Source organism: Miscanthus floridulus, chromosome 14 (genome assembly GCF_019320115.1).
Source record: "Miscanthus floridulus cultivar M001 chromosome 14, ASM1932011v1, whole genome shotgun sequence".
Classification (NCBI taxonomy): domain Eukaryota; kingdom Viridiplantae; phylum Streptophyta; class Magnoliopsida; order Poales; family Poaceae; genus Miscanthus; species Miscanthus floridulus.
The window spans coordinates 75572541-75600063 of NC_089593.1; the positions used below are offsets into that span (position 1 = coordinate 75572541).

General features: G+C 48.1%; 3 protein-coding genes across 3 annotated transcripts; 1 reads left to right on the top strand and 2 right to left on the bottom strand.

The window, feature by feature from the left end:
* Window positions 1-636: 636 nt before the first annotated feature.
* On the bottom strand, window positions 637-16143 carry LOC136504162 (intermediate cleaving peptidase 55, mitochondrial-like). The gene is made up of 13 exons (XM_066499026.1): window positions 15947-16143; window positions 13179-13286; window positions 11936-12199; window positions 11772-11864; window positions 11413-11616; window positions 8467-8570; window positions 8235-8301; window positions 8042-8149; window positions 7831-7923; window positions 7631-7721; window positions 7435-7505; window positions 1437-1565; window positions 637-1327 (listed from the first exon to the last, which is right to left on the bottom strand). Exons 1-13 carry the CDS (start codon window positions 15980-15982, stop codon window positions 1205-1207), a joined length of 1491 nt encoding a protein of 496 aa, XP_066355123.1. The 5' UTR covers window positions 15983-16143; the 3' UTR covers window positions 637-1204.
* Window positions 16144-16437: 294 nt separating this feature from the next.
* LOC136504161 (rhodanese-like domain-containing protein 6) lies at window positions 16438-19667 on the bottom strand. The gene is given in 10 exon segments (XM_066499025.1): window positions 16438-17364; window positions 17730-17860; window positions 17862-17893; window positions 18016-18148; window positions 18250-18332; window positions 18442-18523; window positions 18623-18824; window positions 18904-19009; window positions 19103-19264; window positions 19394-19667. Coding segments are annotated over 10 exon segments (1845 nt in total). The 5' UTR covers window positions 19583-19667; the 3' UTR covers window positions 16438-16639.
* Window positions 19668-19822: 155 nt separating this feature from the next.
* On the top strand, window positions 19823-25758 carry LOC136504163 (protein REGULATOR OF FATTY ACID COMPOSITION 3, chloroplastic-like). Its single transcript, XM_066499027.1, has 5 exons — window positions 19823-20162; window positions 24154-24208; window positions 24324-24380; window positions 24501-24578; window positions 25029-25758. The coding sequence occupies exons 1-5, from the start codon at window positions 19908-19910 to the stop codon at window positions 25508-25510; spliced, it is 927 nt and encodes a 308-aa protein (XP_066355124.1). The 5' UTR covers window positions 19823-19907; the 3' UTR covers window positions 25511-25758.
* Window positions 25759-27523: the final 1765 nt, after the last annotated feature.

Sequence of the window (27523 nt, forward strand, 5' to 3'; positions counted from 1 at the left end):
GCTATGACTCTATTTGGTGGAGTTTCGTCTGACCCCGGCTCTGTTTTTTTTCCCTATGCACTATTGTAGTAAGAAACCATTTCTATCTCTCAAAATAAACTAGGAGCAAGTGAAGTTTTTTTTTTGATTCACCGGGCTCTGGCTTCTCCCGTACACCGTAGCAATGAGCCGGGGCCATTTGAAGCCATACCAAATGGGTATATGAGCTACTGCCTCGCTTCTAAAAAAACACGATTCTAGATTCAGAGCAGTCAAATTTACTAGGTGGCCAAATCGATAAAAAAAAATATCAACTTCTATTTGAATTACGATAAAAAAAATATATCTAAATAAGTTTGTATGGCAGAGGCTCTGGCCGAGACCTCCGTCACACAGCACTATTCAAACAGCAGCAGCCGGCTGCAAATAAGTGCTACCGAACGGGTTAAATATAGTTATCTAATTTATTCAGTATTATAAATGCTAGTATTCTTTTTGTCAAATTTAAAATTGGTCGACTATTTGAAATACGATAACTGCATCCGTTTTTTTGACCGAGCTAGTAAGGCTATTGAACTCTATTCTAGCCGCGCGCGAGATGGTGCGCGTCAAGCAGGCCGGGTCAATGCAATGCAATGCAATGGTGACAGTGTCAGATCAGATAGTATTTATATATATATGGTTGCAACAGGAACGAACGAACGGCGACCTCACAACCAACCCTGCATTGAATTCTGGTCCGAGCAGCCCGCCATGACTGGGCCCAGCACGCACGGCGCTGCCACACAGCCAGGCTGGCTGACGTGTCTGGCTGCTAGCCTAGCCCTCTCATGGTCATGGTGACCCGTGTCCGTGTGGTCAGGTCACCATGCCACGGCTGACGGCCAGATTCGGGCGCCTTTCGGCTAACCGCCCGGGACGGCGACCGTTAACCGTGTAACCCCCCGGTATCAAGAAGCTGAATGCGGCACACAACTGCGCATGCACAATGACGCGCCTTGGTCAGAGACTCGAGAGTCCAGGATCTAACAACACCTCCTCCAACTTCCTTTCTGTCCCTCCCCGTAATTATATAATTATAGTCCAATCAATGGATGCAAGGGATGATATTCGCAGAGCACGTACAGAACATACTGCGCCACGGCGTCGTGCCAGGTGTACTAGTTCCGGCCACCGCCACGGGCATCAGAATGGCACCGCCGCCGACCTCCTCACGCACGCAGCCTCAGCTGCAGGCAGCTCGCAGCTCACGGACGTCCGCCGCTGAGTTGGGATAATCGCCACCGCTGCCCATGCTCATTAGAGTGGTCAGGTGGGAGACCTCCTTGGGCACCGACGCCGTCAGCACCTGCATGCATGCCGACAAGGCCACCACCATCATTCAGCAGCATGGATCGAAGTCCAAGTCGAACCCCCAACGCCCAGCGTTGTGATGTTACATACGTAGCAGTACATACCTCGTGGCCGTCGTCGGTGACGAGGACCTCGTCCTCGATCCGGATGCCCATGCCACGGTACCTGCCCGGCGCGCGCTCGTTCAGGACCGGGGCCGCCGGGATGTACACCCCGGGCTCGATCGTTATTACCTGCACAACGCACACGCGCATGGACCAGAACATGCTTTGCTAGTTAGTACAGTCAGACACTGCTGGAGCTCAAAACTCCAAAATGGCGATCGACCTGGCCCCAACAATGGGGCTGTGTTGAGTTTCTAAAAAGTTTCTCAAAAAGTGCTATAGTAGTCATCACATCGAATTTTACGATACGTGCATGGAGCATTAAATGTAGACGAAAAAAAACTAATTACATAGTTTGGTTGGAAATCGCGAGACGAACGTTTTGAGTCTAATTAGTCTATAATTAAACACTAATTGCCAAATAAAAACGAAAGTGCTACAGTAGCTAAATTCTTAAATTTCGCGAACTAAACGCAGCCGGGTTTAATTGGCGCATGCAGCATGCCTCGCCGATCCAGCACCGGCAGCACGCGCTACATGTCTAGTACATTACATTGCAGTTAGCGAGTGATGCTAGTACGGAATCGCTATATGGTGCTATTGCTGAAAACAGAAAACTCAGCGCTACAGCTTAATTCTGTGAGGATGAGCTCTTGTGTTAGTCACTGAATTCTTACTTTTGGTAGTAGCAGAATTCTTACTCTCATCGAGAGAGGATGACACTAAGAGTTAGAGCAATTTTCTGGTTTATTTCTCACACAACTGTCATGCCAACCTGAGGAGTTGAGGATACATATTTATAGGCTGCAAGATGCCAAGCATATGCCAAGATGCTAGTTCTAGATGCTAAGGTGCTGTCCTAGATGCTAGTTCTGCTATCCTAGATGCTAGTCCTAGATGCTAAAATGCTGCTGTCCTAGCTGCAGCTCCACAAAGACCAGCCCACACAGAGACTTATCCATCATTCCCCCCTAAGTCTTGTGCGTCGTCTTGTAGGAAAGTTGAACCATCCCGGTCCTGAAGCAGAGCTCAAGGAACTTGATCCTTCTAAGAGGTTTGATAAACAAGTCCGCAAGTTGGTCCTTGGTGTTGATGTAGCTCGCCTTGATGCTCTATTCCTCCAAACAGCCTCGGATGAAGTGGTACCTCACCCGGATGTGCTTACTCCGTTCATGAAAAACGAAGTTCTTTGCCAGGGCCAGAGCGGACTTGCTGTCCATCCTGAGCTCCACCGCTCTAGTGTCTCTGCCGAGGAGATCACCAAGCAGTCGAGCGAGCCAGAGCGCCTGAGTCGAAGCGGTGGAGGCCGCTATGTACTCGGCCTCGCAGCTGGACAGGGCCACCACCTGCTGCTTGACCGACTGCTAGCTAACGAGGCACTTGCCGAGGAGGAAGAGGATCCCGCTCGTGCTCTTGCTGGTGTCGATGTCGCCAGCGTGGTCGCTATTGCTGTACCCGACGAAGTGTGCCGCCCTAGGGCACCTAGGGTAGTAGAGGCCGTGGTCGAGAGTCCCCGCAACGTAGCGGATGATCCTCTTCACAGCCTGCTGGTGCTCCGTCGTCAATCGCTGCATGAACCGACTAACGTAGCCGACGGAGAATGCCAAGTCCGACCGTGTGTGGGCGAGGTAGCGAAGGCTCCCCACAAGACGCCGGTACTGCGTAGCGTCCACCTCCTCCGTCGTGCTGTCGCAGCTCAGCTTCAGCCTCTCCTCCATCGGAGTGAGAGCTGGGTTGTAGTCGGTGAGCCCGGCTAGCTCAACGACGCGCTTGGCGTAGACGGTCTGTCGAAGCGTGATCCTGGAGTCATCCTGGTGCACCTCGATTCCCAGGTAGAAGGAGAGAGGCCTCAAGTCACTCATCTGGAAGGTGGCCTTCATCTCTTCCTTGAATGTCGCCACCTCCGCATCCTTGGTGCCGGTGATCACCAAGTCGTCGACGTAGACACCCACCAGCAGAGCATTTCCTCCACTGCCCCGTCGGTAGATGGCCGCCTCATGCGGGCTTTGCTCGAAGCCCATCCCCTTTAGTGTGGAATCCAACTTGGCATTCCATGCCCTCGGTGCCTGCCGCAAGCCATAGAGGGCCTTGCGCAGGCGGAGCACCTTGCCCTCCTTGCCGAGGATCGCAAATCCTGACGGCTGGTGCACGTAGACCTCCTCCTTCAAGTCGCCGTTAAGAAACGCCGACTTGACGTCCATGTGATGAACACGCCAACCCTCCTGGGCAGCTAGCGCAAGGAGTCGCACGGACTCCATCCGTGCCACGGGAGCAAAGGCGTCGTCGAAGTTGACCCCCTCCTGCTGCACGAAACCTCGTGCCACCAAGCGAGCCTTGTCCTTGACGATGGCATCGGCTTCATCCCTCTTCAGCTTGTACACCCACTTAAGGGTGATCGCGCAGTGACCACGAAGAAGGTCAGCAAGCTCCTAGGTGCGATTCTTCTCAACCGCATCCATCTCCAATTGCATCGCGCCACGCCATGCCGCGTGTCTCTCGGCCTCTGCAAACGACCGAGGCTCGCCGTCGTCACACGCAAGGTGCAACTGCGCCTCTAGGTCGTGAGGCACTAGTCCCGGCACCGGCTGGTCGTCGAGAAGGTTCTCCATCATACGGTACCGCAACGGCTCGCCATCGTGGTACGCATCGATGTGCTCCTCGTCGTGAGAGAGCGAAGTAGCGAGCTCAACCGGGCTGTGCTCGACATGAGCTGGTGTTGGAGTAGACGTGCCCGAAGAGGTGCTTGTCGGTGCTGGAGTGCGTGGCTATGCCGGCTGTGGTGGAGTCGGCGAAGAACTCATCGCAGCGGAGGTCCTGACTGGAGAGCGTGGTGCTGTCGGAGTAGTAGGCGCCGGGGTCGGTGGAGGCTCGGGGACTGGGGTAGACGCGCTCGTCGAAGAAGAGCTGCCTACTCCCCCAGCTCCCTCAAAGTGGACGTACTCGACAGTGAAGTCGTCGTACGTCGGAGCCGAGCCGTCGTCCACCGCCTTGTCCCACGCCCATCCTCGCCTTTCGTCGAACACAACGTCGCGCGCCGTGCGCACACGCTGAGTCTTCGGGTCGAGGATGCGGTAGGCCTTCGAGCCCTCCACGTAGCCGATGAACACTCCCGGAGTGCTCCTGTCGTCGAGCTTGCTGATGTGGCCAAGCTCCTTGGCGAACGCGAGGCAGCCGAAGACCCGTAAGTGGGAGACCGTTGGCTTGCGCCCATGCCAAGCCTCGTACGGCGTCCTGCTGTCGAGCGCCTTGGTAGGCGAGCGGTTGAGGACGTAGACGGCCGACACCACCGCCTCTCCCTAGAAGACAGCCGACATCCCCCTCTGCTTGAGAAGGGCCCAAGCCATCCCCACAACCGTCTGGTTGCGCCGCTCGACGACGTCGTTCTGCTGCGGGCTGTACGGCGCGGAGTAGTGGCGTTGAATGCCCTCATCAGCGCAGTACGACGCGAATTCAGCCGTCGTAAATTCATCACCGTTGTCGGTGCGCAGCACGCGCAGCTTGCGGCCGCACTCCGCCTCCGCGGCAGCCTGCGAGCGCCTGATGGCGTCCGCAGCCTCTCCCTTGCTGCCGAGGACCATCACCCACATGTAGCAGGAGAGGTCGTCGACGAGCAGCAGGAAGTAGCGTTGTCCTCCCGGTGTGGCCGGTGTCACCGGGCCACATAAGTCCCCGTGCACAAGCTCGAGCCTCTCCTTGGCTCGAAAGCTCGCTCGCTGGGGAAAGGGGAGTCGCCTCTGCTTCGTCAACACGCAGACGTCGCAGACCTGCTCCACATGGTCAAGGCACGGCAGGCCTCGCACCATCTCTGTGGCACTGAGCCGCTTCAGGGCCTCAAAGTGAAGATGTCCGAAGCGCTCGTGCCACTACCACGCCTCGTCATCCCGACGAGCAGCGAGACAGAGGGGTTGTGCCACATGCACGTTAAGGACGTAGAGTCAATTTGCGCTTCTGAATACCTTGGCAAGATGGCGGCGACGGCGATCCCAAATCCTCATGACTCCATCCTCAACCACCACGCGCGAACCGTTCTCATCCAGCTGTCCCAAGCTGATGATGGAGTTCCTCAACGCGGGAATGTAGTAGACTCCGGTGAGCAGCCTGTGCTCACCAGACACGGCGGTGAAGATGACGGAGCCAACGCCCTTGATCTCCACGCCGGAGGCATCCCCAAACTTGACGAAGCCTCGGACGCTAGAGTCAAGCTCGGTGAAGAACTTCCGTCGACCGGTCATGTGATGGGTGGCGCCGGTGTCGAAGCACCACCCGTCAGTCTTGTCGTTGCCGGAGCCGTCGCCGAGGAGGGCGTGTGCTTTTGGCTCGTCAAGGTGGAGGAGAGCCGCTGCGGCCGGTGCCGCTGGAGGTAGCTCGATGCTTGCATGTGCCATGAACAGAGCCGGCTCCTCCTCCGCCTGTGCGACGTGGGCCTGGCCGCGTCGTGGCTGTCGATAGTCCTTGGCCCAATGGTCAAGCTGGCCGCAGTTGCGGCAGGTGTAGTTTTGTGCCGGCTTGTGCTTGCCGGCGGCGCCGCCCTGGGCGCCTCCGCGGGCATCACCCTCGGCACGTCCTCGCGCCCCAACCTGAACGTCTCTGTGCGCCTTGCGCGGCTTGCCACGCTTGCAGGCGCCTGTCACGGAAGAAGGCTCCCCCTTCTTCCGGTTACCTTGGTAGGCAACCCACTGCTCCCGAGTGAGAAGGAGCTTCCCGCCAGTGGTGATGGGCCCCGAAAGGGACTGTGGCTCATTGCTGTCGACGACCTTGAGGCGACCTATCGCCTCCTCGATCGACATCGTAGAGAGATCCAACAGGGACTCGATCGAGCGAGCCATCTGCTTGTACTTCTCGGGGACGCAGCGGAAGAGTTTTTCGACAGCTCCCTCCTCGTCGTAGGTGTCATCGCCGAACTGCACCATCTTCTGTAACAAAGTGTTGAGACGGAGAGCAAAGTCATCAACGTCCTCACCTGGCTTGAAGGCCAGGTTCACCCACTCCTTGCGAAGTGCCTGCAGTGTGGACTTGCGGGCGCGGGCGCTACCGATGCGTGCCGCAGCGATGGCGTCCCAAGCCTTCTTGGCAGTCCGCTTGTTGGTAAGCGAGAACTGCATCTCGGAGCTGCTGATGCTGCCGTGCAGAGCCTCGACCTCTGCTACCGCCGCACGCGCTGCATCCGCCGCCGCCGCCGCTTCCGCCTCCGCTCTGGCTGCTGCCATCTCCATCGCTGCCAGCCTCGACGCCCTTGCAGCCACCGCAACGGTCTCTACCGCCGCTCGCTCGCGTTCCTCTACCGCAGCAAGTTCAGCCTCCTGCTGACGCCGCGTGCTCGAGGCGACCGAGCGCTGAGACTGCCCTACGGACATGACGCGCTACTAGGGGGCTACTGCGTGGGGAGAGGGCTGCTTCAGACGAGCTGCGAAGAGGGAGAGGAGTGAGCAGGAGCGGCCGGAGCAACTGCTACTCCCAGCTGGGGCTGTTGCGCGGCTGGGAAAGGAGATGAGCAGGAGATGCTCAGGCTACAGGATAGTTAGGCTCTGATACCACTTGTTAGTCGCTGAATTCTTACTCTTGGTAGTAGCAGAATTGTTACTCTCATCGAGAGAGGATGACACTAGGAGTTGGACCAATTTTCTGGTTTATTTCTCACACAAATGCCATGCCAACCTGAGGAGTTGGGGATACATATTTATAGGCTGCAAGATGCCAAGCATATGCCAAGATGCCAAGCATATGCCAAGATGCTAGTCCTAGATGCTAAGGTGCTGTCCTAGATGCTAGTCCTAGATGCTAAGATGCTGCTGTCCTAGCTGCAGCCCCACAAAGACCAGCCAACACAGAAACTTATCCATCATACTGTTGGGCTGTGATGGTGCCAGACAGAGGCCAGTTGGGTTGTCGTACTTGTGTCCCGGATACGATCAACGCGTGGACACAGCAGGGAAATAGGGATGGTAAATGAGATAACATGGGCAGTGGGAAGGGGAGGGAGAAAAATAGATCGACTTACAACGCCGGGCTCCAAGGGCTTGTCCTTGGGGAGTGTCATGGAGTCATGAATATCCATGCCTAACGAGTGACCTGGAAACAGGGACACAACACAAAGGGGGCATGTTAGGTTTTGGTCCCGACCCTACGGTACCACCACCAAATGCATTCAAGACCAAATCTAGAGAACAGATGGGCAGCTAGATGGTGGGACCTACCTATTGCGGTTGGGTTCAAGTAGTTGTATTGGATCGATTTCCCCTTCTCCAGGATCCCCAGTTCTTGGAATCCCTTTATCAGCAGCTTTACCTGCATTTCACAGATCTTTTTGAGATATATGGGTCTTCTCCGAAATTTTCATGGTATTTAGTATATGTTATTTACAAAAATAGGAAGAATGATACCACCAAAGACATACCGAATGATTGTGTATCTCGTTAATGCTTGTGCCTGGTTTACAGAGCTTTATGCACTCCTTATTTGTCTCCAGTATTAGGTTGTACAGCTCTTCCTAGGTTCAGTCAAGATGAGGATTCAAACTCTGAGCTCCAAATCTTCAAAACACTAGACTATACCAACTGTTTCTCTAGTCTAGTGTATAAATAGGGCAGTAAAATTTGTGCGCTTACCTGAGCAGGTGAAAATCTGCCGCAGGGTGGCCATGTTCGAGTCAAATCGCTAAGGTAGCCATGATACTCGCAGCCAACATCCATGAGCAGAAGATCCCCTGTTCTGATCTGTCAAACAGCTGCATTATTGACTTTACAAGAAAATAGCTCTGAGATGTGGAATGAGCCAACAAGAGACAAAAAAAGCACTTACTTTTCTATCGTTTCTTGAGTAGTGTATAATGCTGCCATTTGCTCCTCCACCTACTACAGGATGGAACCTAAGATATGGCAACCAAACACAAGGTAAATAAATTGTCTGATACTAGGACCTTGCTCCCTGAACAAAAAGAAAGGTTCCTCGATCCACACCTATTCATAAGAACACAACTAAATTATCAATTAACAAATGAATGGATAGCAAGGATACACAACAGAATGCTTACGCCATTCTTTGGGCACCTCTCATTTTGCACTCGTATTCAATCTTAGCTGCCAACTGGCTTTCCTCTCTGTGGGTCCTCGACAGCAACATCGTTTGTAAAAGAGACTGTGGCCAAGTAGAGAGAATCTATCAGTGCTCCGAAAAATTCAAGTTGTCACACATATTTAAGTCAGTTGTTAAATACTCTCTCCGTTCCTAAATAAATCAATGCCTAGGATTCGTCTTAAGTCAAACTTTTAAAAATTTGACCAAATTGATAGAAAAGAGCGCCAAGATTTATGATACCAAATTAGTATCATTAGATACACCATAAACTATATTTTCATAATATGCTCATTGGGTGTCACAAATATTTGTATTTTTTTTCTATAAAGTCGGTCAAACATAACAAAGTTTGAGTGAAGACAACTTGCTCTTGTGTTTCAGGCTTGATGCCTTGCGTCCTGCATGCATACTGCGAGTCGCTAACTGAACTAGAAATTCCAGACATACTAAATTTTCAGTGGGCTTTGTTGGAGGCCCAACCAATAGTAGGAAGACACAATAAGTGGGGTGTCTGGGTGCACAAACCTGAGTTCCGGAGCCAGCCAAGAGGCAGGCAGGGAATATGCGCAGGCAGAATGGAATGGATAATCATTAGGGCATCGTGCGTAGCCTTGGGTTTACCAAACCAAAGAGGACTAGACATTTCCAATGGGCTCTTGTTGGATGCCCAACCAATAGTAGGGAGATGCACACTGTGGGGGTGCTTGAGTGCACTAACTTGAGTTATGGTGTTTACGTCATGAGCCTATTGGGCCTGGGCTGGCAGTATAGCCCGCTAGTGTTAGGGTTAATTAGAGATAAGGGTCGCTTGCTTAAGGGTCAAGTAAGCCTTGCTTGGGAGTCCAGTAAACCTCTATATAAGGAGAGGAGATGTATCAATCTAATCAAGCAAGAATTAAGAAGGAAATCCCTTCCCTCTTGCTCGGCGGTGGGAAAGGCCCCCGGCCTCCCTCGCAGCCCCAGCCGCCACAACCCTGGGAGGGAACAGCACCGCTTTACTGTAGCACCACGGGTACTGTAGCACCGCCCGTCGTCGTCTCTCCCTCAGCTCTCTCCCTCTCAATCCTAGCAGCCACATAACAATCTGGTATTAGAGATGCCAGGTTCCGATGAGCCACTGCCGGATCCCTTCGCCAAGGTGCTGGCCGACATTCACCAGCAGCTGGCGTCTCTCTCGCCGCGCCTGGATGCTGTGGAAGCCCGACAATTGGCGACCACCATCACCACCATGCCGCTAGTGTTCCCCTATGGCTGGCCAGGCTATGGGACGACAGCCGTCTCCATAACCGGCGCCCAACAGATCCCAGTCACGGGTGAGAAGTTGCAGCAGATCGAGCAGCCGATGGACATCGCGACGGCGTCGGCGGGGAAGATGCTTACCCGCCAGGTGTCGATTGCGGTGCGGCTGCAGGCTGCTACGCGCGGCCTCCTAGCACGTTGGCGGGTGCGGGAGATGCGCGATCTGCAGCTGATTCAGCCCTGCACCCCTTCGCAGCTCCTCCAAGTTGAGCTTCGCTGCGCGGAGGACCTCGATCTCATCCGCTGCGTCGGGGATCTCGGGCATGCGGTTTCCCCCACGGGCGGTGGGCATGATATTTTCCCTGCGGGTGGCGAACTCAAAGTTTGCGGCGGCGGCGGTTGGCGAGGCGCACCCCTCCACCTCGTTCTCCATCGAAAGCCCTCCGCTCTTCTCTGTGCGGTGCAAACCAGCAGCCGTCTGGCGGGGAGAAGGCGTGGGGTCACCAGCGAGAGCGCACCGTGTAGCGCCGTTGCATTCCGCCACTGGCTGCCGCGAGGGCGCCTCCGCTGGTCGCTGTTGCGACCACTTCCAGGTGACCATACACATGGACCCCTTTCGTCTAGATGGTGTCCATGGGATCCAGGAGGCTCTACAGTGCAGGTTTGACGTGCGGATGGTGTCCACCTTATGTTCAGGAGTCAAAAATAAAGAGTCCCAGTCCATTTTAGGTTGAGAATAATAAAATAAGCCAAGATGTAAAATGCTTGTTTTTAGGTGTTAGGAGTCTGAGTCAGCGTTATAAGTTGGTTAGGTTGCAGCTCGAGGACGAGCTGCATGTCCAGGTGGGGTGTAGTGTTAGAGTACGTCATGAGCCTATTGGGTCTGGGTTGGCGGTATAGCCCGCTAGTGTTAGGGTTAATTAGAGATAAGGGTCGCTTGCTTAAGGGTCAAGTAAGCCTTGCTTGTTAGAGTACATCATGAGCCTATTGGGCCTGGGCTGCGGTATAGCCCGCTAGTGTTAGGGTTAATTAGAGATAAGGGTCGCTTGCTTAAGGGTCAAGTAAGCCTTGCTTGGGAGTCAAGTAAACCTCTATATAAGGAGAGGAGATGTATCAATCTAATCAAGCCAGAATTAAGAAGGAAATCCCTTCCCTCTTGCTCGGCCGTGGGAAAGGCCCCCGGCCGGCCTCCGGCCTCCCTCGCAGCCCCAGCCGCCACAACCCTAGGAGTGAACAGCACCGCCGCCTCTCTCTCAGCTCTCTCCCTCTCAATCGTAGCAGCCACATAACATATGGAGCCAACTAGGAGGCAGGGAAAATATGTGCAGGACAGTGTGGTATGGATAATCATTAGACAAACAGTGTACCTTTGGTTTTACCAAACCAAAAAGGACTACATGTTCATCCACCTATCTAATTAGCTCAGGTACCTCCGTCTAGTTCTCCACCAATGATTTTTCCCACATCAACTCCAAAAGTTCACCTAAGAAATAAAAACCATCTTGTCCCTTCCCCAACCAGAATAACTCCAGCTCCTAAGAATTGTATCACAAGCAAGCTAGACTAATATTGGGATCTGGAACATCAAACACACTATGTCCTGAACTGATTAATACTCTATGTCCTAAGACTGGATGCCAAAGGTAAACGTTTAACCAAATACCTGAGAAACAATAGACGCTGATTCCCTCATCAACTTAATTTCTGATTTTGACTTGACCCACCGTAATTCATCGGTGTAATTTGTAAGATCTTTTACTTTATTGTTGAGTGATGCCCTACGGAAGGCATCCAAGTTCTTATAAGATGATGCTGTCTTCACATTGTGATACACCCCTTTTGATCGCTCAATCAGTTCAGGAAGGATCTGCATTTTAGTAGCAATAGCATTAATGTGGTCAGGTGGAGAATTCAGTAAAATCTACACCAACAAAGTATTATCACTATTCACTAGCAGGAAGTAACAACTAGTGATTGAAAGTGATGCAGTAGATAATGCTGGAAGAAAATCTGAGTGCTGACCTTCTGCATCTGACTAAGTGGAAATGCTTTATCTGCTTTAAAGAAATCCACAGCAGCCTCAACTCCAGCAGTTTGACCTTGCCAAACTACATCCTAGCTCAATAATACATTAATAAGAATTGTGTGGCTTACATAAAAAAGCTATCAAAATAAGGGCTCATTACCTCCTTATTTGTATCTGGCATGAACATGCACAACCCTGTTTCTTCACTCAAAACTGCTACACCACCGGGTTGCGTACAACCTGTAATATACAGGTAATCACCATTCTGTCTGAATGGATATGGCACTACATCAGTCATCATCTGCTGATCAGCGGAAGCAATAATGGCCAAGCTCTTCTCTGGTAGCACCTCCAAAAGCTTTTTTCTTCTAGAGATGTACTCCTCGTTTGTGATGCCTGGTGTGATCTCTCCATCAGCTAATAACTGGCTCATATAGTAGCAATATTTAAGAAAACACATACAACTAGTTGGTTTAACAAAATAACAAAAACAATAATAAGAGCAGAATTTAACTAGACTTGCAGAGACTGTCTTTTAGTGGATGAGAAGTTAACATATCAGCATATTCGGCCTAACAGCACCCAATGTGGACCAGATTATAGCTCTAGTAACTTAAAAGCTGTACTATTAATTAGTTTATTTGATAAATAAAGTACTTTGTGTCGACTCAGATCATAAACCTATATAAGATTATAAGCAATGATAATCTTCTACCCCAACTTCAACTTCTCTGTATGAAAGGATTTTGGCACTCATGGCTAACTTAAGGTTGAAAATGAACCAGGTGCCAGGCCTTAGATATACTAATAGATACTAGTACATTAAAAGAGGAACAGAAGGTGACACAATCTCATTTAGAATGGCATAAAAAAGTCATTCCTTTTTGGGCTTCCTTTTTAGATGAATGTATTTTTTTGGTGGTCCTGCACTCCTGCTGCATCTCTCACAGAAAAACTCAAATTTTCATAATAAGATGAGAAAGTATACATGCAAACTGAATTGCATTCCTTGTAAAATGGTACTGAAATCGGTACAAGCCAACATAGGGCAGCATTGGAAAACAGGTGACTTAAAACATACTTTAAGAACTAGCAAGTAGCAACTAGTTAAGTCTCCAAAAACACAATGCGACTAGCAGTGGCGGAGCTTCTCACAGGCCAATAAGGGCCATGACGACCCATGAACTTGTGTAAACTCCATTAGTTGCAGCCATTTTGGCTTGATAAAAACTAAAGATTAGCCTTGTTCTTTAATGATTGCCCCCTGCTGGATTTAGGTCCAAGCTCCGCCACTGGCGACTAGTATCAGTGTCTAAACACTAAATACCCAATATGCAAAGCCAGGGTCAACATGCCTGCAAAATCTGGTACCAGCAGCAAGTAAGAAATGAGATTGTCAATACCTCAGGATGAGACTGGGGTGTTGGCTGGCCAACATCGACTATGCCACCAGTTGTGTATGCAGCTCGCTGAACCAAACCATGGGAAGCAGATAGAAATCGAGATGCCACCTGGGTGCAATCCAAAAAGAAAGATGAATCACTATCATGGTGCTAAACAATACAGAGACATTTGTTTTTCATCAATGCCATCTAACTGCAGGTGAAGTTCACATTTCACAACAATTTAGGAGGAAAAAGAAAAAGGATAATGTGTAGATCAGCCTGTCCAACACCGGTTGAGATGGTTTGGACATGTCCAACGGAGACCTCCAGAGGCACCGGTGCGTAGTGGAATCCTAAGTCAGGATAGTAACGTGAAGAGAGGCAGAGGAAGACCGAAGTTGACTTGGGTAGAGGCAATAAAAGGAGACTTGGAAGGATGGAATATACCCAAAGATTTAGCCTTAGATAGGAGTGCTTTGAAAACAGCTATTCACGTGCCTAAACCTTGATTGCTTCTGCTGGGTTTCAACTCTAGCCTACCCCAACTTGTTTGGGACTTAAAGGCTTTGTTGTTGTTGTTGTTGTTGTGTAGATCAGCCTGTGAAGAATTTGCCACTTCTCTCATCAGGAAAGCGAAGGGCGGGCCTGGTGCAAGCGGTAGAGTCTTACCGCCTGTGACCGGAAGGTCCCGGGTTCGAGTCGCGGTCTCCTCGCATTGCACAGGCGAGGGTAAGGCTTGCAACTAACACCCTTCCCCAGACCCCGCACAGAGCGGGAGCTCTCTGCACTGGGTACGCCCTTCTCATCAGGAAAGGACACTTCTGTCTAACAATAAGCTCGGGCACTTAGGCCCTGTTTGATTGGGCCGTGGCTTGTAGCACTGTAGCAGTAACCTAGTTGGCAATCAGTAAATATAAGTGTGGCTGTCAAAGAAGACAAGATAAACCTTGCCTTTTATAAGGGAGGCAGGAGATATGCAATCCACACAATTTCAGCCCATGCTAACCAAAAGCATCATCTAAATCAAAACTTGACAAAGCTTTACTGGCACAAGCACTGAAACACATAGGAAATTTCCCTCAACAACCAATCTAATTATCCCACTGAAGCCAAATCATCCTAAACTATCTTGCCTACTGGCTATACTATATGTGGCCTCCATTTCTGGCATCACCAAGATTTCTACTAGGCATAAAAAAAGACTTAGACAGGGGGAGAGATGCCCTGATTTTGCCCCTAACAGGGGGAGTAAAATTCCTTCCTTCAAGATGGTTCCTTCGAGCTACTCACTCCCTATTCAATCCCCCAGAATATCTGAGTTTCTGTTCTTTGGACCCCCAACAAGCTCAACACATCCTAAGAATTAGAGCTTCATGAGAGCCATCATAAGCAAGGAGCATAACCTTATTGTCTTGGTTGGAACCTCGAGAATATAAGTCATGTACGGAGTACCTCATCACCTATAGATATTGTCATCTCCAGCACATCATCTCCCTGTTGTTCTTGTAGTAGCCCAATTGGTGCCATGCAAGCTGGAGCTGTGTGCTAATAACTCTTCCAACACTTTACTTTCTGATAATCAGACCCTTGATGTGTGTGCCATCAACCACTTGGTTTGAGTTAGACTCCGAGTTCCAGGGGCAGTGATAAGTCAACGAAATGGGCAATCAACTCGGAAGCCGACTTTGCCTTATCATCATCCAAGTACTCTTTCCCAAGGCTAGCTGTTGCAACAAGCCATCTTTCCCCAAGGCTAGTTGTTGCAACTGTTAGTCACCGTGCGATAGCGGAGAGGTAGACAAGGTGTACCGTTGCCGGATGATGTTAGTCACCGTGCGATAGCGGAGAGGAAGACAACCTCGACAGTATGCACGGTCATGTCAGACGGCATCTTTTCGTCCCACACAACCTCACTAAGCATTTCATCAAACACCTCTTGTGCAGCACTCTCCGATACAGCAGAGGAGGACCTGGAGACTATCTGCTTAGCCTGTGCTATTGCACCATCCTTAAGAGGCATTTCATCAAACATCTCAGCTAGACAATCCACGCCAAATTCCAAGAGAGAGTGACACTGCTGAGCTGAGTGAGAGTGAACATATTGTCATTAGCTGGCTGAGGATGTAGCTTGCTCCCCTCACCGCTACCGCTACCGTACTCACCAAACCCTGCTACTAGCTGAAACAGACTGGCCTGCAAGTCAAGGCCATACCACATCCTTGCAAAGCATGTCATCAGACACATCTTGTGCAACAACTCTCGATGCAACCGCAGCCCGGAACGTGATCTGCTCAGCAGGTGTTGCTGCGTCATCCCATAGAGGCATTTGCTCGAACAACTAGTGGCCATCCTCCTCGAACACCACCGTTGTCAATTGCCACGGAAACTACTTGCTCACACCATACCTGGGCGGCCACAGCCTACGGCATGGTAGTCCACTGATTACCCGAGGTGCTAGAGTACTAGACACTGAACACCCTGTCAAGTCGACGGAATAGTGCGAGCAACTGAGCAAGGCACCTAAATCCTCAAATCGAAGAAAAGCCATCGATTCTACCGCCGCCTGCGCCGCCGAGAACTCCGAGTCTACCGCCACCTGCGCCCCCGGAGTACCAACTCGGCCGCCGCACACATGCACGCCGCCACCCAAGGCGAGCAGCCAGGCCACAGAATCCCACCCTCCCCTCCTCCCAGAAAATGAAAAAAAAAAACAGAAAAATGAAAGAACGAGAAGGGAGGAAGGGCGAAGAAGCGATGGGAGTGGGGAGCATCAACCATCTCCTTACCTCGGTTGCTCGCAGCAGCCGCGCCGCCATGGCCATCGGCAACAGCCTCGCTAAAACCTTTGCTCGAGTTCGCTTCGTCTCTCTTCGTGCCCCTCCCCCTGCGTTCCCTCTCTCTAGTCTCAAAGTTCAAGTTCACTTCGCCTTCTCTCTCTAGTTGTCACCAATCTTAAAGCACATCTATTCAGGGCTAAGGCCAACCTCAGTGGATTTCGTGTCCAATTTCCAAAACTCTTTATATTGGAAATGTTATAGGTTTCATCTCACGAAACTTTCATCCTCTCTCTTTATCTATAATATGCCAGGTCTTGAGACTTGGGAAGACTGAGAATTTTCAGAATTCAAAGATCAATTGCAGTTGATCTGAATTTGAAGAAAGTGGTATTGACAAGTATTTGATCAAAGAATCACAAATTGGAACAAAAAAAAAAGGGGTGGGTGGCCTGGGCGGTTCGTCGACTCGCTAGTTTCGAAGTTAAAATTTCTATACCAAATACCAAAATATATTATTTCAAAACATTCTGATGCCGTGGCACCAGTAATCTCAAAGAGTCGGTGTGAGATGAGAATCCCAATTTGTTTAGATCAATCAGATGCAAAACACTAATCACCGGCAAACACGGTCAATGCCATTCAGAACCCAACTTGTGTACACCAACTTACAACAGCAACAGAATACAATCACTTGAAAACATTTCATAGGAAACTGGAAAGAAAATCCTTTATCCGATCGATGTAGGGCGACCGAGTGGGGATTATGTGGCCCATATCATGCTCAACAACGGAGCAGCAATCCTGGTCGAACAAACCAGCAAGTTCAGCGCTCGCCCTGTTTGCTATCTGCCTATCATGACCATCCCCATTGCCGAAACAATGGAGCGAGGGGAGCTTGATTGGTTCGTTGCCGAAATCTCCCACAGGTGCTGGGTATCCGGAGCAGAACATCCCAAACCTGAACTTTGGAGAGCCACAAATCTTCTGCTGCTGCCTGCAGAATAAGGCAGCCATGGCAGCACCCTGAGAGAAGCCCAGGATTCCATCGAAGCTCCCCATGTGAGAGATTGCATTTTCAAGGTAGGTGTATGATTCCTCAAAGCCTTCGGTTTGTTGCTGGTACTGAAGAGGGTCAAACGGCACATCTGCAGCCCTCCAGTCTTGCTCAGGGTTACAGTGGGAGTTTGGAGCAATGAGCCATGCGAATTTCCGTTTTGGTGTCACAGACAGAGGTGAAGGTTTGTCTGAGCAGTGGCCCTGGATTGATTGATATACAAAGGAAAGCTCATGAGGTGCGTCTACAAAGACAAGCTCAGCGATGTGCTTCAGCTTCTTGGCAAGTGCTGACGTTCTTCCCTTAAAACTGGATGCGTTCTGGCGGAAACCATGCAAGCAGAGGATCCTCAATCTTTTCAGCTGCTCATTACCTGTGTAATATTTCATTTACTTAGAGCAAGGTCAACCCTAAAAAATACAAGTAAATATAGCTAAGTTAGAGAACTGAATGCTTAATAGTTCAGACTGAATGCATTAGGAATATCAGAATAAACAGATTATCCTGATTCAGTGGACCAAAAATGCAAATGACTCAAACCACATGTAGTTAAGCTACTATTACTCGAGAATTGGTGAGCATTTCTAATGAATTTTTAATATATTTTTTCAAGCCCAGCGCCCCAGCCCATGCATTTATTCTGTACTTCTGTAGCATAAGATCCATGCGCATATTTGAGTAAGAACATAAATGAATTATCATTCAGAGAGTGCAATGGAAAACTGATACAGACCTTACCATCACTCCAGGGAACTTTGTTAGCCACATTGTGATTGCTTATGGATGGCTTTTCAAAGCTTTCAAATAGTCCTATCTGTATTTTGCAGTCTTGTCTTGTTGATATTTGGCAGGGTTCTTTTCCATTTTTGACATAACTCGCATACATATTCCTTGGTGGAATCCTGGAGATTAAAAAAACAAGTTTAACTTTTTTAAGCAATTATACAAATTAGCGTAAAATCAATATGACAATCAACAAAACTTTCTGAAAAGTACACTAAAAAAACATTGCTTTTGACTCAACCTGACATGTAGTGCACACTAGGACCAACATTCTACAATGGCTGCACCGACAGCGCGATGAATAATCATCAAAAGAAGAACCGCATATCAAACACGCTCCGAGTATGTTTTCTTTAAGGCTTCCCACTGAGATTCTATGAAATGACATTGTGACAAATTAGTGGGAAGAAAAACAAATGAAACACTGAAAAGGAAGAGTTTGAGATTTGCAGGCTGTATTATTATGTACTCCAACCTGTGGTCAAATACAAAATTCTTTCCTTCAAAATAGCCACCATCTGGAAATTGCTCCAGATACCGCTGAATGCCACCATATAGCTAACATAAACATGATAATAAACAGTCATGACTCATGAACAATACAAATTACTCAAGCATGGCAAGTACTCAAGAATAAAGACAAACCAAACATAGTATTGCACATTACCTGAAAAACGTTCTCAAATCCTTCACCTTTTGAGCGAATATAAGCTGATGCCATCTCACAGCGTATACCTCCTGTGCAGTACCTGTAATAAATACCAAAACGTTAGTTAGGCCTCTTGCTTAGTGCTTGCAAAATACATTAGTCTAATTCAAAGTTAATTCAAAGATCCAGCCTAACGTACATAAGAATAGATTTCCCACGCAGCTGCTCAGCATGCTCGTCTATCCAAGAAGGCAGGTCACTGTATTGCCTAATTTCCGGGTCTAAGGTCTTCGCATTTGGCACATTGAACTTGCCGATCCGAGTCTCATATACATTCCTTGCATCCAAGACAACCACTTCCTTCTTCTCCGCATATGCCACAGCATCCAAACTAGTCCCAGCTAAAAGCACAGAACAATTAAACCAGAAATTGGCAGCCCAAACAAACATGGACAAGCCTCAGTCCGAGAGTACACTCACCAACATTCTGGAGCACTGAATGGAACTCAACCGCCGACAAGTGTCTCCCAGCACTCAAGATCTCTGGGGGTGCCGACGTGGGGTTGGGGCACAGGGTAACTAGCTCCTGCCAATGCAGCAACAATTCAAAACACAGTGATGGATGGCACTACCAGCTGGTCAAAGGTGAAATCATTCTGCTGGAAGCAGTGGCAAGAACCTTGACGACCCGAACAGAGAGCGAGGTGAAGCCGCATTCCCTGGCGACCCTCTCGTCGACAGGGTCGTCGCAGGAAGCCAGCTTGAAATCCGTGCCCTCGAACAAGGCGTTGGAGCTCAACTCCGCGATGTGCTTCTCCAGCGCGGTCATCCGCCCTCCGAGCTAGCAACACCAAAATGCAGGGCCGGTGAGGTCGTGATGAGTTCATTTATGCAAAACTCGATATTCCCTGCCCCCAAAGGCGCCGTCTACGATGCCAAGAAGATAGAGCAAGCGGGGGCATGTTCTCACCGTGGCGTTGACGCCGTCGGGGCCGACCCGGACGCGGCCGACGAGCGCGAGGCCGAGGCAGTGCGCCTCGTAGAACGCGGCGAGCTCGGCGGCGTCGGGCACCTCGGCGTACTTGTAGTAGAGAAGCACGCCGTAGCGATCTCCGCCTCCATTTCCTGTATGCTGCTCCTGCTGCCCCGTCGCGTCCATAGCCACAAAGGCAAAAACCCTAGCTGCGGCGACGGCGACGGCAGCTGCGGCGGCGGAAGAACGACGAAACGAAGAAGATGGCGAGAACAGGCGGACAAGTCGGGCCTTCTGCCAGTCTTAAAACGCCATGGGCCGGCCCATCAAGCATATGCGAAGGCCCAAATTTCATCTCATTTAGTTGAGGGCCCAAAACTTAGCTCGGCCCACCTAGCACCTTATCCTTCTCCTCGCCCGCATTCCATTTCGCTCCGCGTCCCCACACGGCCACACCGGAAAAACCCCCGGCAAGAACCTCGCTCTCCGGCGTCTCCGGCCGCGCACACGCATGGAGGCCACCGCGGTGCCGAGGGCTCTGTCCCTCCTCGGGCCATCGCTTCCGCCTCCTCGGATGCGTATGAACTTCCTACGCGTAGACGTTGGAGGAGGTGTGAGGCGGCGGGGGGCCGTGGCAGTCTGGGCGAAGAAGAAGAGGGGAAGGGGCGGGGACGGCGAGGCGCAGGAGCGGGTGGACACGCACAGCTTCGCGCCCAAGGCGGGCGAGTCTGCCGGGCTGTTCCCCGAGGCCGTCCTGCTTAGAAAGGTTCGGTCTTTTTTTCTGTTCATTCATTCCCTGCTAGGCTGCCTCTAGATACTTCCATCCAGCGTTTAAGCCTGGGGGACGAGGAACTGGACATGGTTGCTTTCGTGTTTCTGCTCCTAGACTAGATTCCTCCCTGAATGCAATGGTTTTGGTAAATGACTTGGCAGCAGCCAATAATCTGTGTAAGTAGGCCTTAATGTTGCGAATGGTGGATATGTGATTTTTTTTAGGGATAATCTAGTGTTATATGCTTGCGTCTGTGTGTAAACCTCTGCAATGTTTTAGTTTTCTTGTACAGTAACCATTGAACTCTGCCTATGGTGGGGCGTCTTTGGTGTCCCAGCATAGCAGGTCCCAAGCCCTGGTAAAGGAGGATGGTTGTGTTAGGTGTGGCGAGCTAATGTAAAAACTTAGCCACTTAAATGGAGATGAAACCCGAAAGAAAATCGTTGGGGCGTAACCCTCTTAGCGACGCGCCATATCGGAACCCGGATATGGTGTTAAATGGGCAAGGGCCGGGTCGTCACCCCCGTGACGCGTCGTGTCGTGATCTGGGCATGGTGTCAAGTAACCAAGGATCGGGTCGTCGCTTCCTTAGTGGCGCGCTACATCGGCGTCCGGGTGTAGTGAAAAATGAGTAAGGGTCTTTGCATCAGAGTCGACGGGTGCGAAGGGTAAGGAAGCTAGTCGAACCAACTAGGATCCGTTTAGGTAGTTAGAATGTAGGGTCACTTACAGGTAAGTTAAGAGAATTAGTTGATATCGCGACTAGGAGGCGTGTAAATATATTATGCGTTCAAGAGATTAAATGGAAGGGTCAGAAGGCGAAGGAGGTGGACAATACAGGTTTCAAGCTTTGGTACACAAGGACAGTCGCGAATAGAAATGGAGTAGGAGTTTTGATTGATAAGAGCCTCAAGAATGGTGTGGTGGGAGTGAGAAGGCAAGGAGATAGGATTATCTTAGTCAAGCTTGTCGTTGGTGATATGGTCTTGAACGTAATTAGTGCGTATGCCCCCCAAGTAGGCCTCGACGAGAGTGCTAAGAGACAGTTCTGGGAAGACTTAGATGGCCTGGTTAGAGCTATACCTAGTAGTGAGAAGCTTTTTATAGGAGGAGATTTTAATGGTCATGTAGGTACTACAAGCGCAGGTTTCGAGGCAGTTTATGGAGGTTTTGGGTATGGTAGTAGGAATCAGGAGGGGGAGGAAGTTCTGGACTTCGCGGTAGCTTTTGATCTGATGATAGCCAACACTTTCTTTAGAAAGAGAGAATCTCATCTAGTGACCTTCAGTAGCGGACAACACTGTAGCCAGATTGACTTTGTCCTCGCAAGAAGAAAGGACAAACGAGCATGCTTGGATTGCAAGGTGATACCAGGGGAGTGTGTTGTTTCTCAACATAAGCTTTTGGTTGTAGATTTTCGTTTTCAGGTGCGTGCCCGTAGGGATAAACAAACTAAGATTGAAAGAACAAAGTGGTGGAAACTGAAAGGGGAGACGTCAGAGGTATTTAGGGAAAGGGTTATCAAAGAGGGCTCTTGGAAGGAAGAAGACGACATAAACAATATGTGGGACAAGATGGCAACCAACATTCGAAAGGTAGCCTCAGAGGTGTGTGGAGTAACCAAACGAAGGGGATGCGAGGCTAAAGATACTTAGTGGTGGAACGAGGAAGTCCAAAGGGCTATTAAGGAGAAGAAAGAATGCTATAGACGCTTGTACCATGACAGGAGTGTGGACAACATAGAGAAGTATAAGGTGGCAAAGAAGACTGCAAAGCGAGTTGTAAGTGTGGCAAAGGGTAGAGCGTACGAGGATCTTTACCAACATTTGAGTACGAAGGAAGGAGAGAAGGACATTTATAGGATGGCTAGGGTTCGTGAGAGAAAGACACGGGACTTCAACCAAATTAAGTGCATTAAGGATTAAAGGGAGCATCTCTTGGTAAAGGAGGATGAGATCCGACATCGATGGCAAGAGTATTTTGACAAATTATTCAATGGTGAGAATATAGACACAACCTTTCAGTTGGATGACTATTTTGATGACACCAATAGGCGCTTTGTGCGGAGAATCCAAGAATCTGAGGTCAGAGAGGCGTTGAAAAGGATCAAAAGAGTCATCCAACTGAAAGGTTGTGTCTATATTCTCACCATTGAATAATTTGTCAAAATACTCTTGCCATCGATGTCGGATCTCATCCTCCTTTACCAAGAGATGCTCCCTTTAATCCTTAATGCACTTAATTTGGTTGAAGTCCCGTGTCTTTCTCTCACGAACCCTAGCTGTAGTATGGTTAACCAAGCTGTTCAACCATATTTTTCGATCGAACAAGATGCCTGATGAGTGGAGGAGAAGTATATTGGTACCGATCTACAAGAATAAAGGGGATATTCAAAGTTGTACAAATTATCGGGGAATTAAGTTGATGAGCCATACTATGAAGCTATGGGAGAGAGTTATCGAGCATTGCTTGAGAGCAATAACGCGGGTCTCTGTGAACCAATTTGGTTTCATGCCCGAAAGGTCAACCATGGAAGCCATTTTCTTAATAAGACAAGTTATGGAGTGGTATAGGGAGAAGAAGAAGGACCTACACATGGTTTTTATTGACTTGGAGAAGGCTTATGATAAAATACCCAGGAATGTTATGTGGTGGGCTTTGGACAAACATAAAGTCCCAACGAAGTACGTCGGGCTCATTAAGAACATGTACAGCAATGTTGTGACTAGAGTTCGAACAAGTGATAGAGATACGGATGACTTCCCGATTAGGATAGGACTACATCAAGGGTCAGCTTTGAGCCCTTATTTGTTTGCTTTAGTGATGGATGAGGTCACAAGGGACATCCCTTAGTGTATGCTTTTCGCGGACGATGTAATGCTAGTTGATGAAAGCCGGACATGAGTGAATCAGAAACTGGAGTTATGACGGGAGACTTTGGAGTCCAAAGGTTTTAGACTTAGTAGAACTAAAACTGAGTATATGAGATGTGACTTCGGCACTACTACTCGGGAGGAGGAAGATGTTAGTTTGGAAGGTCAAGTAGTGCCTAGGAAGGATACCTTTCGATATTTAGGATCAATGCTACAGAGGGACGGGGATATTGATGAAGATGTTAGCCATAGAATCAAAGCAGGGTGGATGAAGTGGCTGCAAGCGTCTGGTGTCCTATGTGACAAAAGGGTACCACAGAAGCTAAAAGGCAAGTTTTATAGGACGACGATTAGACCTGCTATGTTGTATGGTGCAGAATATTGGCCTACGAAAAGACGACATATTCAACAGCTAAGTGTCGCGGAAATGCGTATGTTGCGTTGCATTTGCGGTCATACAAGAAGGGATCGAGTTCGGAACGATGATATACGTGAGAGATTAGGGGTAGCGCCAATTGAAGAAAAGCTTGTCCAACACCGGTTGAGATGGTTTGGACATGTGCAACGGAGACCTCCAGATGCACCGGTGCGTAGTGGAATTCTAAGTCAGGATAGTAACGTGAAGAGAGGCAGAGGAAGACCGAAGTTGACTTGGGTAGAGGCAATAAAAGGAGACTTGAAATGATGGAATATACCCAAAGACTTAGCCTTAGATAGGAGTGCTTGGAAGATAGCTATTCACGTGCCTGAACCTTGATTGCTTCTGTTGGGTTTCAACTCTAGCCTACCTCAATTTGTTTGGGACTTAAAGGCTTTGTTATTGTTGTTGTTGTTGTTGTACAGTAACCATTGCCAATCAATACAATCTTCTGTTCATGACAACAGAGCCATTTTCCTATTAGAAATGAAATTTATGAACGAACAGTTAGTAGTACTCCACTAGAGCAAATAGAAAATAAATGATGAAGTTTGCCCAAGGCATACGAAACATTATGGATTTGGTCATTTGCGGTAGAAACAGGAGATGCTCTTAAGTTTTGTATGGGGAAGATCGAAAGCTATTGCAATAGGCTAAACAACTACATGCTTTTCTTATTTCTGTTGTTTTGTAGAAAATGGTGAGAGAGGATGGTCAGGTGTCACCAGAATTTGCTGATGCAGACGAAGGTATGCTTTTCTGCTATAAAGTTTTTTTGGATATTCATTTTGGTACTGTAAAGACCCTTTTCATGGTTCATGTGAATATTTTATCATTCTAATCCTGTTCTTTTTTTTTTTGCAGAAAAGCTGTATGATTTTCTTAATATTCAGCTAGAAAGTGATTTAAATCTGAAAAGAAGTAAGAGCTCTTTCCTTTCCTCTTCCGTCCAGCTATTTTTCCTATTTCTTCATGCTGGCATTACTTGCTTTTCATTTGTGCTGGATTTCTGAGTTCAGCTTGAACTTTGTCCTTTCACAGTGCGGCACTATGAAGTAGTTTATCTAATTCATGAGGACCGTGTTGAAGAAGTTGAAAATGTTGTATCAAAAGTACAAGGTGTGTCTCTCAACACTCGTCACTCGGACATCACTTGTGTATTGGTGAAATTGCTGTAGCACACTGGAGTCCTTTCTCTCTCTAAACATACTAACTAAATGAGTTAATCTTAGTCGCCTAAAGCTAAAGGAAAACTAAGGTACTTATATGTCATGTTCTGCCTGTAGGTTTGGCACTCTTATAGGTCCGTTTCCTGCTACACTTGCTACTGTCTGTCTGATTTGCTTTTGCTGCCTTTGTGCTTTCCATCTCTATGTGCAATCTCTAGGGCAGGAAGGAAAATTTTGTTTCTCTATTCCTTGTTGTTTTGGTGTACATGTTTCTATTATATTTGCTTCAATCAGCCAATACCTGAGCCTATTTGTTTTTACATTTTATAGAATAGTCTAGCAGTTTATCAATATACTACTGAAGAGTTAACATACAACTATTCTCTTTGTTCTCTTGTAGATTTTGTCAGGGAGAAGAAAGGAAGGATATGGAGGCTTAACAATTGGGGGCTGCGCAGGCTTGCTTACAAAATAAAGAAAGCAACACATGCCAATTACATTTTAATGAACTTTGAGATAGAGTCAAGATACATCAATGACTTCAAGACCCTGCTAGACAAGGATGAAAGGATCATCAGACATCTCGTTATGAAACGGGATGAGGCAATTACTGAAGACTGCCCTCCCCCTCCAGAATTCCACACTCTGCGAGCTCAACAATATTTTGATGATGAATATGAAGATGAGGAGGAAGAGGAAGAGGATGGGGATGCTAGAAGTGAGCTAGAGTCTGCCAATTATGATGAGGATGATGTTGAAGCCGATGATGAGCCTGAAATTATTTATGTTGATGAAGCTGATCAGGATAATTACGAAGACACTAGAAGAAGAAACAGAAAGCTAAAGGTGAAGAAGTATACATCAGAGAAGGTATTGAGGTAGCATTAGTGTTTTTCCAGTTAGTCTAAGTCTTTTTAGTTCTTATACAAAGGACCACCTGTGTCTGTATGATGAGGAAGTTTCACTTAGGTGCTTTTTCTGGTGCCAACGACCACTACCATGATAATGAGATGGGTATATGTGCTATGGCTGGTACAGCCCTTGTAAATGCCTTCTTTAGTGCACCTTTGTTTTTTGTGTCACTTTATTGCCAAGAAAACCAAAAGCTTAAATAAATACTATATTATTAGTTCGAAATACAGCCTTCTCTGATTGCAAATAAGGTATGAGTACTTATCGAGACCTCAAAAGATGCTTGCCTCAACCATTCAGTGGGAGTTGCGTGAATCTTTTAGCATTCCAAGGGGTAGCTAGTTGGGAAGCAACCCTTTGGTTTATGTAAGGCTGGACGAAAAACTCAGAGCTCGTTAGCTCGCTCGGCTCGTGGCTGGCTCGACTCAGCTCAGCTCGGCTCGTTATGATAACGAGCTGAGCCGAGCCAAGATTTTAGCTCGTTAGCTATAATGAGCCAACTCGATGCAGCTCGCGAGCCGCTCGCGAGCTAAACGAGCCAAGCTTCCAGGAAAAAAAGTATCAAAACTTGTATTAGTTTTTGTATTACTTCATGTCTTACACTTTACAATTGACTGGTAACTGGTCTAGACCCTATAAATTAACTGGTAACTGGTCTAGATGTATTTCTTTTGTATTATTATTATTCTCAAATTTTAGATAAATGCAAATATTATATTTTGTGTATTTTTTATACCTGGCTCGCGAGCTTAACGAGCTGGCTCGAGCTTTTAACGAGCCGAGCCGAGCTGGCTTTCTGGCTCGTTAGGATAACGAGCCGAGCCGAGCTAGCTCGTTATCTTAACGAGCCAGAACGAGCTGAGCCCAAATGAGCCGAGCCGGCTCGTTATCCAGGGCTAGGTTTATGCTTTGAATTTGTGCATCTCTTAAGTATTTGGAGCATAGAAGCTCCTCCAATCTGTTGAACTGCAAGTTGCTGGCAGGCTTTGCTTTTTTTGTTTATTTCTCTTTATTTTAGATGGCGCTAAATTCATGTGTGCTATAAACCTGCAGTTTTGTATTGGTTGGAGAGTCCATATTTCTTTTGTTCACAGCTGAACATGCTAGATTCATTTTATTACACCAAATAAATCAGCACCTCCTCATCACTAGTTCACCGGGTTTTTTTTACTTGTACCTGACTAATTTTTCAAGCCAGGGAGCAGGGGCTAACATTCCGAACATCATTTACTGGAGGAACTTGTACTATTATGTATTAACAAAACATGATCACATTGCCGTCTTGATTCAGGTCATGTGATGACAAGTTAGGGATGCAAATGATGATTGTGAGGGGACCTTATGTAAACTTAATTAATGATCAAACCTAAGGAATGTTCGACTGTTTTGTATTAATTGTCCCACAAGTTATAGATAGGTTGAGGTCTATGAAATGATCAACAACTAGCATTAAGTTTGGGAATCTTGCTCACTCCTCAGCTAACTTGTAGCACGTCACCTGCAAATCTTGAGATAATCATGCATCTGATCAGCTATTATTGAAGGAAACTCCTTGATTGATCAGCTTATTGTCAACATTTTGTTTCATAATCTTTCATATTATCACACCAATGAGCATTTATTTTGTCATCTCTGTTTTTTTAATATTATTACTTGTTTTACATCTAGCTGCTTTATATTTCTGCAACAACTTTTCTTAAAAAAAAGTAAGAATTATGGCCACCTCATTTTGTTCTGCCGTAACTTGCTTTTTATGTTGCATTTAGGACTGGTATCTCGGGTATCAGATGATATTGTGATCATGACTTGCATTAGGTGTGTTTAGCCAGGGACTTCTTGGATCTGCTCGGCTGTGCTCTTTGAAGCGCTGTGCAGCAACAGCAGCTGCAAAACACTGTAAAGTAAATAGTTATGGTACACAAATAGCCACAACAGCTGCAGTCACTGCTAGAGATCATCATAAATCATAAATCTATTAGTAAA